The following is a 13,248-nucleotide window of genomic DNA, read 5'->3' on the forward strand; positions in this document are numbered from 1 at the left end:
ACTCATGCAACAGATAGTTCACACATGAGATGAATAATGAATATGCACATGTCATCAATCACAATCATATCACGATCACATCATAGTATTACACATCATCTGTCTCAATCACAACCATATCACGACCACATCATAGTATTACACATCACCTGTTTCAATCACAATCAGATCACGACCACATCATAGTATTACACATCACTTGTCTCAATCACAACCATATCACGACCACATCATAGTATTACACATCACCTGTTTCAATCACAATCAGATCACGACCACATCATAGTATTACACATCACTTGTCTCAATCACAACCATATCACGACCACATCATAGTATTACACATCACATGTCTCAATCACAACCATATCACGACCACATCATAGTATTACACATCACCTGTCTCAATCACAACCATGTCACGACCACATCATAGTATTACACATCATCTGTCTCAACATCAATGTCTGTATCAATCATAGCCTACTCATGCTCTTCTATCCCCTCAATATTAGTTATCACATGACTTATTCAACAAATTCAAGTCACGTATAACACATTTAGCTCGTTTTATTCCCCATCTTTCATTTACAACAATTTCAATCAACAAATAAAACTCATCCTCAATCCCCATTACTCCCCAACACAATTAGGAAAGTAGTCATGCGTAGTCTAAGAGTTTTACAAAGTTTGGAAGCCACTTGCCTTAAAACGAACTCCAAAAATTACTTGACTTGAGCCTTTCCTTTTCGAGTATAATCCGAATCACGATAATCTATTCAAACAATTTCACAATCACAATTCGAGTCCAATGACACCAAAATCAAGAAATTTAGGGAAAAGGGGCAAAACGGTCCAAAAGTCTCATACCGGAAAACGATACCCAAATCTGGAAATTTTTGATGTAAAATGATCCTTAAAGTATTTGGAAGCTAATGGTGAAAACCAATTTGAAAACGGAGTTGAAATCAATTCACAAACTCAATTTGAAGGAAAATCCATGTTCTTGAAGAAGCCTAAAATATTCGGATCCAAAACCCCGACTCGAAAATGAGATATCTCTTGAAAAACATCTTACCCATGCTTAGATAAGTTCAGATATGAAATTTCATCAGAAACAGAGTTAAGATCGACCTTGAAATTCTCAATTTATCAAACTTTAACTTTACCAGGAAAGTCCAAATTGTACGCGGCTAATATGATGAAAATAATCGATGAATCAATAGTTTTATGTTAAAATTAGTTTACCCATAACATAAGGATCGTAAATATACCTTTTTCATCAAAAAGGGAGTCCAAATCGATAAAACCCTAATTTTTCCCAAGAGGTTTACGGATAGGGAAAAAAAAACCAGATAAAGAAATTATGAGAAAATGTCGAATTGAAGATTGAATACTAACCCTCATATTAATTCAAGAAGAAACCCGTAAGAATCACTCCATTCCGATCTCTAGAACTCCCGATATGCTCAAAATACCAAATGAACACAGTCTGAGATTTTTATAACAATACATGGCTGTTATGCACCAGAAAAACAACAGTTAATCTTTCACTAAAAAGGCCGTAGTTTCCTCATACGATAGTGAAATGACCCGATTCTTTTTTGTAAATGTCTTAAATAATGATACGGACCTGCTCGTTCAATCGGAGCTCAATTTCATGCTCGTTTGCCCAGTCAAATATCATTTCTACTGGGTAAACAATTATTTCTTATTTGCGATAAAAGTCCAATCTCGGGTTAGTGTAAATGCACCAAAATTTGCAGATAAGTCCTATAATTAATGCTTAAAATTTCAGAACCTTCGAAAAAAAATTTCGACCTTTTAAAACTAATAATGAACCCTTTAGTTGTCATAATTTGCTGAAATAGTGTTAATGCATCCAAGAAGCTTAAAAGCTCACCCAAAACTCATTTGGCACTTCCCGAACACAAACCAAATATGCTACTAGCTTGAAAATGACATTTCGCACTCAATGAAATCGTCGGAATTTGAATTCGAGGTCTCCTTGACCCAATATCCGATAAGGCGTCAAGAAACTAACTTTAGACTCAAAAACTCGAAACGCACTCGGGGACTCTAAAAATTTAACCAAGACTTATTCTAGACTTAGAATCACCCCTGAATCCAACGGTAACCTCGGAATTCCATTTCGAACACCGGAACCTCGTTTGTTGACCAAAGTCAACTCTTGATCAAAATTTCACAATTTTAGCAACTTAGGACCTCAAATCTTTGTTTTAACTCCAAATTCGACTCCGTAAATTCTCATAGACCCGTTTCGACATTCTAAAACTTCTGGAATCGACGAAAATCCGATTCGAGTCTCGAAACTCCAAATGACTCGAAGTAGCACTTTTAACCAAACTTTAACTCTTAAAAACTCAACTTTCCAAAAATTCAACTTTTCATCAATTTTCCTTCAAACCAACTTCGAAAATCCAACAATTAGGACTCGGGGCAATTATCGAGAGGGGTAAAACGGTCATTTTATGAAAATTTTCAAAAATGACCTTTTGATTCATTACAAATGCTTTGATTTTAACTTTAAGACTATCGTCTCCAATCCACCTCTATTATACTCTCCATTCTCTATATTTGGAGAGTAAAATAGAGAATGGGCTCTCCATAATGATTCTTTAGGTGGATCTAGGTTTGGATTGAGATTTAATTAGTTTAGGTTAACTCTAGAACACAACAATAAAATCGTGTCACGCAATAAATGATACATTTAATAATATTTTAAAATGTGGCTGTCAAAAATAAGGACATTTCAGGGCCAGTACGTTGACGTCAAGGGTATTTTAGAGCCGAAAGGTGGACGAAGGGTATTTTTGTACTAAATTCGATAGTTCAAGGGTATTTTAGGCCATTTTTCGATTTAAAATAACTTAAAATAAATTTAAAATAACTTAATTATGACTCTCCCTACTTTTTATTTTTTTGACTTAAAAGTCTATTAAGAGCCCGTTTGGATTGACTTAAAAAAAGTAACTTTTAAAAAGTAACTTTTTAAAGTGCTGGAACTTATTTTTAAAATAAGTAGTTATGTGTTTGGATAAAAGTGTTGCAGTTGAAAAAAAAGTTGTTGATGTGTTTGGCAAATAAGTGCTAGTAAACACTTTTTTTTATCAAAATGTCTGAAATACCCTTTAAGCTGTTAACATGATAAAAAGTTGATTAATTTAAGGTTTTTATACTTAAAAAAAAATTAAAACAAAATTAATTTATGTTTTACATCCATAAGTAATAATATTTTTCTATCATTCACATATTTCTTTACCACCTTATAAGAGGAATATAAATTCATATTTCAGAAATAATAATAATAATAATAATAATAATAATAAAATAATAAAAAAATAATAATAATAATAATAAAATAATAAAATAATAATAATAATAATAATAATAAAATAATAATAATAATAGTAATAGTAATAGTAAAAATAATAATAAAATAATAATAATAATAGTAATAGTAATAGTAAAAATAATAATAATAATATAATAATAATAGTATAATAATAATAATAATAATAGTAATAATAATAATAATAATAATAATAATAATAATAATAATAATAATAATAATAATAGTAATAGTAATAATAATAATTATAATAATAATACACATAATAATAATATAATAATAATAATAATAATTATAATTATTATTATTATAATAATAATAAACATAATAATAATAATAATAATAATTTAATAATAATAAAAATAATAATAGTAATAGTAATAATAATAATAATAATAGTAATAGTAATAGTAATAGTAAAAGTAATAATAATAATAATAATAATAATAGTAATAGTAATAATAATAAGAATATAATAATAATAATAATAATATAATAATAATAATAATAATAGTAATAGTAATAATAATAATAATAATAATTATTATTATAATTAATTATAATTATAATAATTATAATAATAATAATAAGAATATAATAATAATAATAAAATAATAATAATAATAATAATAATAATATTTCAATATGGGCAATTTGGAAATTGTATAAAAGAATTAAGGGCAAAAAGGTAATATACTTGGTCAACATAAAAGTGCTTTTAAGTTAAAAAAAAAAAAGCTCCCCCCCCCCCTAGCTTTTAGCTTTTGGCTTAAAATAAGTCATTTTTGACTTAAAATAAGTCATTTTGATAATTGCCAAACACTCTAATAAGTCAAAAACTGGCTTTTAAGCCAGTTTGACCAGCTTAAAATCCCATCCAAACAGGCTCTAAGTTTAACCAAAACTACTTTTTTTTTAAGTCAATCCCAAATTTGTCACCCACAAACAATTCTTGGTATGTTACTAGTTGGCTAAACTAGCTTTTTCTAACAAATAATTTTATTAGGAATTTCTTAATCTTATACAAACACACATTTTAATTCTTTTCTTCATTTGCACACTTATACATAATTGAATCTACGAGATTCTTCCTAGAATCACAATCTTATTCCAATGCATATGAGTATTCATTTATTTTTGAGGAGTAGGAGCTTGAGCACGAACACGATCTTGATAAAAAGCAAGCAACTCATCAATTCTTGAAGGTAGATATTCCTTGACTTGACTGCGATTAATATATTCATCTCTCCAACCACAAAAAATTGGAAATTTTTCATTTGTTGCTAATACAACTCCAGATGCTTCTTGGAAAACTCCCATCCAAAGTCCCACCAAATTTGCAGCCATATCAGCATAACCAAATTTGTCACCAACAAAGTACTTTTTATTATCCTTGAACTCATTATCAAGAACTTTCAACATCTCACAAACTTCCTCTTTACCTTTCTCTTGCTCCTCTCCTTTGCGTAAAAAAGTATTTACCACCGCTCCAACCTACAAAGTACACACTCAAAACTTAACAACAATATACTACGTCTCAATTTCAAGCAAGTCAGAATCGACTACTTATATAAATTATGTGAATAGGAATATACCTTATTATCAAGGAACTTAGCCCAAAAACGAGCTAAAGCTCGGTCATAAGGGTCTTTAGGCAAGATGGAAGGGCCTTCAAATGTCTCGTCGATGTATTCAAGAATGATCATTGACTCACAAATGGTCTTGCCATTGTGAATTAGCACTGGGACTTTCTTGTGAATAGGGTTGGATTGAAGAAGTAAAAGACTTTTGTTATCTCGATCTTCTTCAATATATTCATATTTTACACCCTTAATCTTTAAAGCCCATTCAACTCTATGACTAAATGGACTATACCAAAAACCTAACAACTTTACTTGTGTCATATCACAACTTTGGTTATAATGCTAATTTACTATGTTAAAGAATATTTTAGTGGTGGTTGTCTCTTGAATTATGATCTTCTTTTATAAAAGGAAAAAATCGAGGTAGCTAGTCCTAAATTTCTTATTTTTTATTCAAGAAAATCTTCCTATATTTTATCTGCCTTTAATTTACATGGGACCAAACGTTGCGTAAGAATTAAACAAATGCTCATTTAATTAATTCATGTTTGTGGAAGATATTGAATGGCATACGTAAGCACTTAGCTAACAATTTACCAAATACTTTACTCATATATTTGCTTAGTTCTTACTAACAAGATCAATGGCCCTCCTCTTTTTGCAAAGTTAATGAGCATATATTTGCTCCCTTCCCCTTGTTTTACAATGAATAAAGTTCAATAATTACACCGGACATTAATCCTTCTTTACTCTATCTTGACCTTAATAGCCTGTTTGGATTGATTTGAAAGTTGGTTAAATTTATTTTTAAGTTTCTTTTAGCTTTTTGGGAGTGTGGAAAATTTAAAAATAACTTAATTACAACTCTCCCTACTTTTTATTTTTTTGACTTAAAAGTCAATTAAGTTTAACAAAAACAACTTTTTTTTACCAAAACAGACAAAAAATAAACTAAAAGTCATGAGTTAAAATTTCGAACTTATAACTTTTTGGACTATAATAAACAACCCCAAGTGGAAAGAAAGAAATATATAAGCATACACTTAAGCGTTACTTTTTGACTCGTCATTCACTCAAAGATGTCTTATGCGTGATGCCTACTTTAGAAACTTCCTTATATTTATACCAAAAATAAATATGACTTTTGACTTCCACATATATTGTAGTACACAAACACAAAGTTGCAAATGCAAAATCAACTACCAAATGTAATGAAATTAAAGAAGAAAAAATGCATATGCTTGGCCAACAAGAAATTTTCAAAATTTCTCAAGACTATAAGAAAAAGAACAAATCAGAAGACTAAACCAAACCATCATTAAAAAAAATATTCTTCAATACAAGAATATGGTAGATCAAGTTAAGTTGATTGGTGTTAGTGGTAGTTCTTATAGTCGTAGAGTTGAATGGGCTTTGAGAGTTAAAGGAGTGAAATATGAATTTATAGAAGAAGATCTACAAAACAAGAGTTCTCTACTTCTTGAATCAAATCCCGTCCTTAAGAAAATCCCAGTACTAATTCACAATGGAAAGCCCATTTGTGAGTCTATAGTAATTGTTGAATACATTGATGAGACATTTGAAGGTCCTTCTATCTTGCCTAAAGACCCTTATGATCGAGCTATCGCACGTTTTTGGGCTAAGTTCCTTGATGGAATGGTGAGTTGTTATACGTAGTAATCATACGTAGTAATTATTAGTATTACAAAGCATATGCTAGTTCAGTAATCATACGTGAAATTAATTAACGTTTCTTTGTGGTTTTAAGTGCTTGGATGCAGTGAGGAAAGCTCTATGGAGCAAAAGAGAGGAACAAGAGAAAAACATACAAGAAGAAGCTTATGAGATGCTGAAAATTGTTGACAATGAACTTAAGGACAAGAAGTTTTTTAGTGGAGATAAAATTGGATTTGTTGATGTTGCTGCAAATTACATCCCATTTTGGGTTGAAATTGTTGAAGAAGCTACTGGAAATGTGTTGATTACAAGTGAAAAGTTTCCTAATTTGTGTGCTTGGATAGATGAGTATCTTAAGTGTAGTGAAGTTCAAGAAAATCTTCCTGATAGAGACATGATGCTTAGTTTTTTCAAAGCTAAAGCACTAGCTAAATGAAGATTTGTCTAATTGATTGCGTAAAATTTTAAAATATCTTGTGTTTGGGATAAAACTCTTAAGTCAGAGGAACCTAGCTAGCTTAATTTTCTCAATTTAAGTGATTTTTTGTTTTATGTGTTTGAGCCAAGGAGACCTTATGTTTTCTAGCTTGTTTGTAATTGTTTACTAGAAAAAATGATATAGTTGAATTTGTTACGAGATTAAAGACATGTGTATCGATTTAACTCATTAATTAGTGTATTAGCAATTAAATTTATTAATAAATGAGCTTAATAAGAAAAGTAATGAAGCAAAGAAAAATAAATGAAATAATGGAGCTTGGTTGCTTGATGTTTCAGCCAAATAATTGTCTAGAATTCAATCCTTTACAACTGAATAAAAACTGCTATTTATAGATAAGGAGTATCAGTCAATAGAAAAACTCTACTCAGACCCTAAAGTATTATGTCCAGTAGAAACGCTCCACCTGAAAATATCGTTGCTTGTACTAGTGCCAGCTAATATTCCTTCGTAAGTTGCAAAATGTCGTCTAAATATATTTATGACTTATCTATCCTTTTTTCCCTTTATCCCGTCTTTGGGACATAGGTCCTTTTGTTGATTTCAAACTATGAGTTCCCATCTATCCTCGGTGCCACACCATCATTGAACCTCTGTGCCACACCATCATACAACCAAGCGCCTACCCAGTGTCGGCTCAATGCTTATAAAAATTAGGCATATGTAAATTGGGGGACTCTAATTTTTACCACAATAAATTATGTGTTAATTATTTTTATAGTAAAAATTTATTATCTAAAACAAATGTATTTTTCTTTTAAAAATATATATTATTTTATTCTCCTTAACCTCAATCAAATAGAAGAAATCAAGAAAAATGTTGTTTTGTCTTCTTACATTCTCCTCACTAACTCTCGCGTTGTAATTTTCTAGACCCCTTTTATACTATATGTAAGTTAGAGCTCTATTAAAAATATGAATCAATAGTAAAAATCATGTTTTGGATAAAGTGAATTACAAGCATGTATAAATTGACTTATTTCATGTGTTTTTAAACAAAAAAAAAGGTTTATAAACAGTTTTGTCAACTTCTTACTTATACAATAATGTTAACAATTTATATAATAGTTGCCTTAGTTAAAAGATTTTAGAGGCCTCCAAGTACGTTGAACCGCCCCTGCGCCTACCCTGTGCTTTTCTTAGCTTCCGGGCTTGAACGCGCCTTCAAGAAAGGAGCACTTCGACAACTTATATATATCATTGCATCCACATATTTGAGTGTGGTAGAACTTTATTAGTCGAATAGAACCTTCTACTCAAAATTTTACCAACAATACTTATTAGAAGTGAAACAATCAATATGGAAAATTGACTTGTCAAAGAAGAAAAGTACCATTTGCTTGGATACCAAGACACTTTTTTTTTTTTTTTTACCTTCTATAAAAAGAAGAACAAAATTTCATAAAATCAAAACCACAATATAAAATTCCTAAACATAGTAAAGCAAAAAAAACAGAGAACTAAAGTTGTGAGATGGCAAATGTTAAGTTGGTTGGTCTATGGTATAGCCCTTTTAGTCACAGAGTTGAATGGGCTCTCAAGATTAAGGGCGTCAAATATGAATTTATAGAAGAAGATCTACAAAACAAGAGCCCTCTGCTTCTTGAATTGAACCCTGTTTACAAGAAAATACCTGTTCTCATTCACAACGGCAAGTCCATTTGTGAGTCAATCGTAATTGTTGAATACATCGACGAGACATTTGAAGGCCCTTCCATCTTGCCTAAAGACCCTTATGATCGAGCTATAGCTCGTTTTTGGGCTAAGTTTTTTGCTGAAAAGGTATATTTTAGTCGTATTAGTATGTTTATACCTATGTTCTTTTTTTTTAAGGTAAAATTCTTGTGTTTTTTATTGAGAAAATGCATAAATAGCCCCAACCTATGCTAAAAATTCCAGAGACACACTTATGCTATACTAAGGTCCCATTACCTCTGAACTTACTTTATAAATAAGTTTCTACTCCTTTTCGGCCTACGTGGCACTGTCAATGAAAAAATTGTCAACACGCGCTAGGCCCAGAAAATAGTGCCACGTAGGCCCAAAAAGGGTAGAAAATTATTTATAAAATAAGTTTGGGGTAATAGAACCTTAGTATAATATAAGTGTGTCTGTGAGATTTCGAGCATAGATTGGGGCTACTTATACATTTTTCCTTTTTTATTTGTATAGTATTGGACTTAGAGTTTGACATGAGCATATAACTGATTCCAACTTGCTTAAACTTAATTCCGATATACAGAAATAAGTTAAATTGTTATTGATACTTAACTTTTGAGTGTTTTAATTAGTAGGGGCCAGCAGTGGGGAGAAGTTTCTTTCTCAAAGGAGAGGAGCAAGAGAAAGCTAAAGAGGAGGTTTATAAGATGTTGAAAGTTCTTGATAATGAGCTCAAGGACAATAAGAAGTACTTTGTTGGTGACAAATTTGGGTTTGCTGATATTGCTGCAAATGCTGCAGCACTTTGGCTTGGAGTTCTTGAAGAAGCATCTGGAGTTGTTTTAGTCACAAGTGAAAAATTTCCAAATTTTTGTGCTTGGAGAGATGAATACATTAATTGCAGCGAAAACAAGGAATATTTACCTTCAAGAGATGAGTTGCTTGCCAAATTGAAAGCTCGCTTTCAAGTTGCCGAATAAATTTAGGAGTTTAATTGAATTACTATACTGGTTCGAACTACGTATACAATAACAATAACATATATGTATTATCCCACGTTCGAACTATGTATATATTAAGATATATGTAGTTATAAAGCCAATCTTGTTTGAATGGTTGTTACTTATTGTATTCTATTGTATTATTAGTTTAAATTATTGTTTTGCTACTATTAGGGGTCATTTGTTACGCGAGATAAGAAAAATATTTCAGGATTAAGTTTGAGACTAATAATTTGTTTTATTGAAGATATAAATTTATGCAGGATGAGTTTATATCTTCAGTGATAAGTTTATATCATCATCCAGCCTTAATCCTGAATATTCCGTCATATTTTATCAAACATGGTAATTTTAAATTGTATTTTGTATCAATAAAATCATTCAACTTAACTCTAAAGTTTAATAACTTTGCTAGTTAAATTTTCATAATTCACCTTTTGAGATATTAACTCATATATCACTTCTTGTTGTTTTTATTTCCCGTTTTGAATAAAATTACTTGTCAAATGAAGCTAGCTTAGCCATCTGTTCACGCCTAACTGTTATGCTATATCACTGCAACAAAATATACTTTTAACTGTTATGTATATATATGGAGTAACTAATTCAACGATTGACTATAGTCCTCTCGACGTATGTATAACAATTGAGACACATTCGGTTAAATATTTATCCTTAATAAAATAATTTATGACCACACTAATATTTAATACTAATTATTTTAGATTATAAGTTTCAAAAGTTTTTTTTTTTAAACATCGTGTCAAATCAAACACAGCCTTCAGGCTTCAACTACTACGTGTCTAACCAAATCACTACAATTTATGCATTTATGAACTTATGCCTATATATCCACTTGCACCCATATCTACGTAAACATAACCTTCAGGCTTCAACCACTACCACTTATTTTTAGACTTAAAAGTCTTCGGTCAATATACATCATTAAATTAGAAAATTGACTTTGTCAAAATAAGAAAATTTGTCTTTGCATTGTTATTAAGAAACTTGTTCATTTTTCCCTCTATAAAAGAAGACCAAATCATTAGAACCAACATATAAAATTCATCAACATATTAAAAAAAATATATAGTAGAACAATAATTGTGTGATGGAAGAAGTGAAGTTGCTTGGTCTATGGTATAGTCCTTTTTGTCACAGAGTTGAGTGGGCTTTAAAAATTAAGGGTGTGAAATGTGAATTTATTGAAGAAAATTTACAAAATAAGAGTCCCCTACTTCTTGAATCAAACCCAATTCACAAGAAAATTCCAGTGTTAATTCACAATGGAAAGTCCATTTGTGAGTCAATGGTGATTGTTGAATACATTGATGAGACATTTGAAGGCCCTTCTATCTTGCCTAAAGACCCTTATGATCGTGCTATAGCTCGTTTTTGGGTTAAGTTTTTCGAAGATAAGGTATATTCTTTTTACTTCATCCATCCATCTTTACTTGTTCAGTGTACTATTTTAGAATGTCCAATAATATTTGTTCAGTTTATAAAATCAATGAATATTTTATCATGTTGTGTTTATTTTACCTTTATTGTATTTATTTTTAATGTTTAGATGACTTATATTTAATAAGGGTGCTACTTCTTAATTCATTTGCCAAGTCAATAATAGATAACTATCGTTAAACAGAGGAGTATTGAGTATTATTTTGCAGGGGTCAGCAGTGGGGACAAGTTTCTTTCACAAATCAGAGAAAGCTAAAGAGGAAGTTTGTGAGATGTTGAAAATTCTTGATAATGAGTTAAAGGATAAGAAGTTTTTTGTTGGTGACAAATTTGGATATGCTGATATTGCTGCTAATTTTCTTGCACTTTGGATGGGAATTCTTGAATAAGCAACTGGAATTATTTTGGTAACAAAAGAAAAATACCCAAATTTTTATGCTTGGAGAGATGAATACATTAATGGGAACAAAGAATATTTACCTTCAAGAGATGAGTTGCTTGCTTTTTTCAAAGCTCGCTTTCAAGCTGCTGCAACACCTCCTTATTCGAATTGATTTCTCGTATGATCACTTGATTAATCGTTATAACAAAGAAAGTTATTTTGCTTTATCCAAGAACATTGATTTTCTGGAATAATAACTAGTTAGTTAAGTATTTGAGAAATCAATCCTATTTATTCATCTTTGAAAATTCAAAATTTTGTGTGGCAATAAAAGTTGGGGTGAATTTAGAGAGTGTTTTGTGGGTTCAAATAGATTATAAGTATTAGTTCGAACTATGCATAAAAAAAAAAATCAAACTATTTGCATATCGATTTTATAATTTTAAACTCTATTACTCTAAATTTGACTAAAATTTACTTTGTCAAAAAAGGGCATCTTAGCTATTCACATTGTACCAGGAATTAGGATGAATATGATACGATAGATATTGGATAATATATTAATATTTGGAATTTTTTATATCACGACTTTGATATTATTGTATTTAGTAGACATTTTAAAAAAAATTGGTATTTGGTAGGGTGTTTGATATTATTTATAAAAGAAATTATCAAAATACTAAATATCATATCAAAGTGTATAATTATGTATATATATAATTCATATGTGTTATTATAATACTTCCTCCATTTCATAATAATTAAATTGTTGGGTGTTTTATACCCTTTTAAAAAAAGATTAAGACATAAATTAGACATTACTTTCCATTTTTGCTCTTATTAATTCTTGTCAAATTAATCTTTAGAATAATTTAAAAAACAATTAAAGTTTCCTGAACTTATCACATAGAATATTCAAATGAAATAATTAAATTAATTTAAAATATAAAAGATGTCTCAACAATTCATATTTTAAAACGAAAGCAATACTAAACAAATATATATTTAATACAAAATTTATTGTTTGGACATTTGAAAATTTGACTATTCTATTTCTATTCGAAAGTTTCAACTCTTTTACCGGTGGGTCAGTAATTGCATATTAATTAATCATAGCAAGCCACGAGATTTGACCAAAAAGTGGGTGACATTAGCACATAAGTCATCTTTGTTAGTATTGTATTGCTCACTCCTAAAAGAACTAGTGATAAAAAAAAAAGTTCAACCTAAGAACAACATGAAACACATGAAATGACGGATTTAAGATTTTCACTAATGGGTTTGAAAATCTGAACCCATCAATCATTAAGTTAGTCTCTAATCTTTTGTTTCAGGAGGTTCATATTCTACATATATATATATAACAAATTAAAGAATAACTTATTTATATATTGTATATATTTTTATGAAGTTCGAGTGAACCCCTCGCTACCCTCTAGATCCACCCCGAGAACATCATCAACACATTTCCACGTAATAAGGCACTTGTCACGCCCCGAGCCTACACCCTGGGCGGGACTGGCACCCGGAGACCATTTCTGTCCCCAAGCGAACCCTTGGCTTGGCTTTCTTAACTCAGAAACCTAACCCAACAGAATAACTTCATGCAATGC

The 13,248-nt window shown here is 30.2% G+C and overlaps 4 protein-coding genes across 4 annotated transcripts; 3 read left to right on the forward strand and 1 right to left on the reverse strand.

Moving 5' to 3' along the window:
* Positions 1–4,504: 4,504 nt before the first annotated feature.
* On the reverse strand, positions 4,505–5,331 carry LOC125840441 (probable glutathione S-transferase). The gene is made up of 2 exons (XM_049519431.1): positions 4,969–5,331; positions 4,505–4,867 (listed from the first exon to the last, which is right to left on the reverse strand). The coding sequence occupies exons 1-2, from the start codon at positions 5,275–5,277 to the stop codon at positions 4,505–4,507; spliced, it is 672 nt and encodes a 223-aa protein (XP_049375388.1). The 5' UTR covers positions 5,278–5,331.
* Positions 5,332–6,303: 972 nt separating this feature from the next.
* LOC125840446 (probable glutathione S-transferase) lies at positions 6,304–7,353 on the forward strand. The gene is made up of 2 exons (XM_049519439.1): positions 6,304–6,615; positions 6,725–7,353. Exons 1-2 carry the CDS (start codon positions 6,304–6,306, stop codon positions 7,067–7,069), a joined length of 657 nt encoding a protein of 218 aa, XP_049375396.1. The 3' UTR covers positions 7,070–7,353.
* Positions 7,354–8,605: 1,252 nt separating this feature from the next.
* On the forward strand, positions 8,606–9,771 carry LOC125840300 (probable glutathione S-transferase). The gene is made up of 2 exons (XM_049519264.1): positions 8,606–8,914; positions 9,427–9,771. Exons 1-2 carry the CDS (start codon positions 8,606–8,608, stop codon positions 9,769–9,771), a joined length of 654 nt encoding a protein of 217 aa, XP_049375221.1.
* Positions 9,772–10,839: 1,068 nt separating this feature from the next.
* Positions 10,840–12,055, forward strand: LOC125840468 (probable glutathione S-transferase). Its single transcript, XM_049519462.1, has 2 exons — positions 10,840–11,212; positions 11,463–12,055. Exons 1-2 carry the CDS (start codon positions 10,904–10,906, stop codon positions 11,640–11,642), a joined length of 489 nt encoding a protein of 162 aa, XP_049375419.1. The 5' UTR covers positions 10,840–10,903; the 3' UTR covers positions 11,643–12,055.
* The last annotated feature ends 1,193 nt before the right edge of the window (positions 12,056–13,248 follow it).

Source organism: Solanum verrucosum, unplaced genomic scaffold (assembly GCF_900185275.1).
Source record: "Solanum verrucosum unplaced genomic scaffold, falcon-dt-bn FXZP01000137.1, whole genome shotgun sequence".
Classification (NCBI taxonomy): Eukaryota; Viridiplantae; Streptophyta; class Magnoliopsida; order Solanales; family Solanaceae; genus Solanum; species Solanum verrucosum.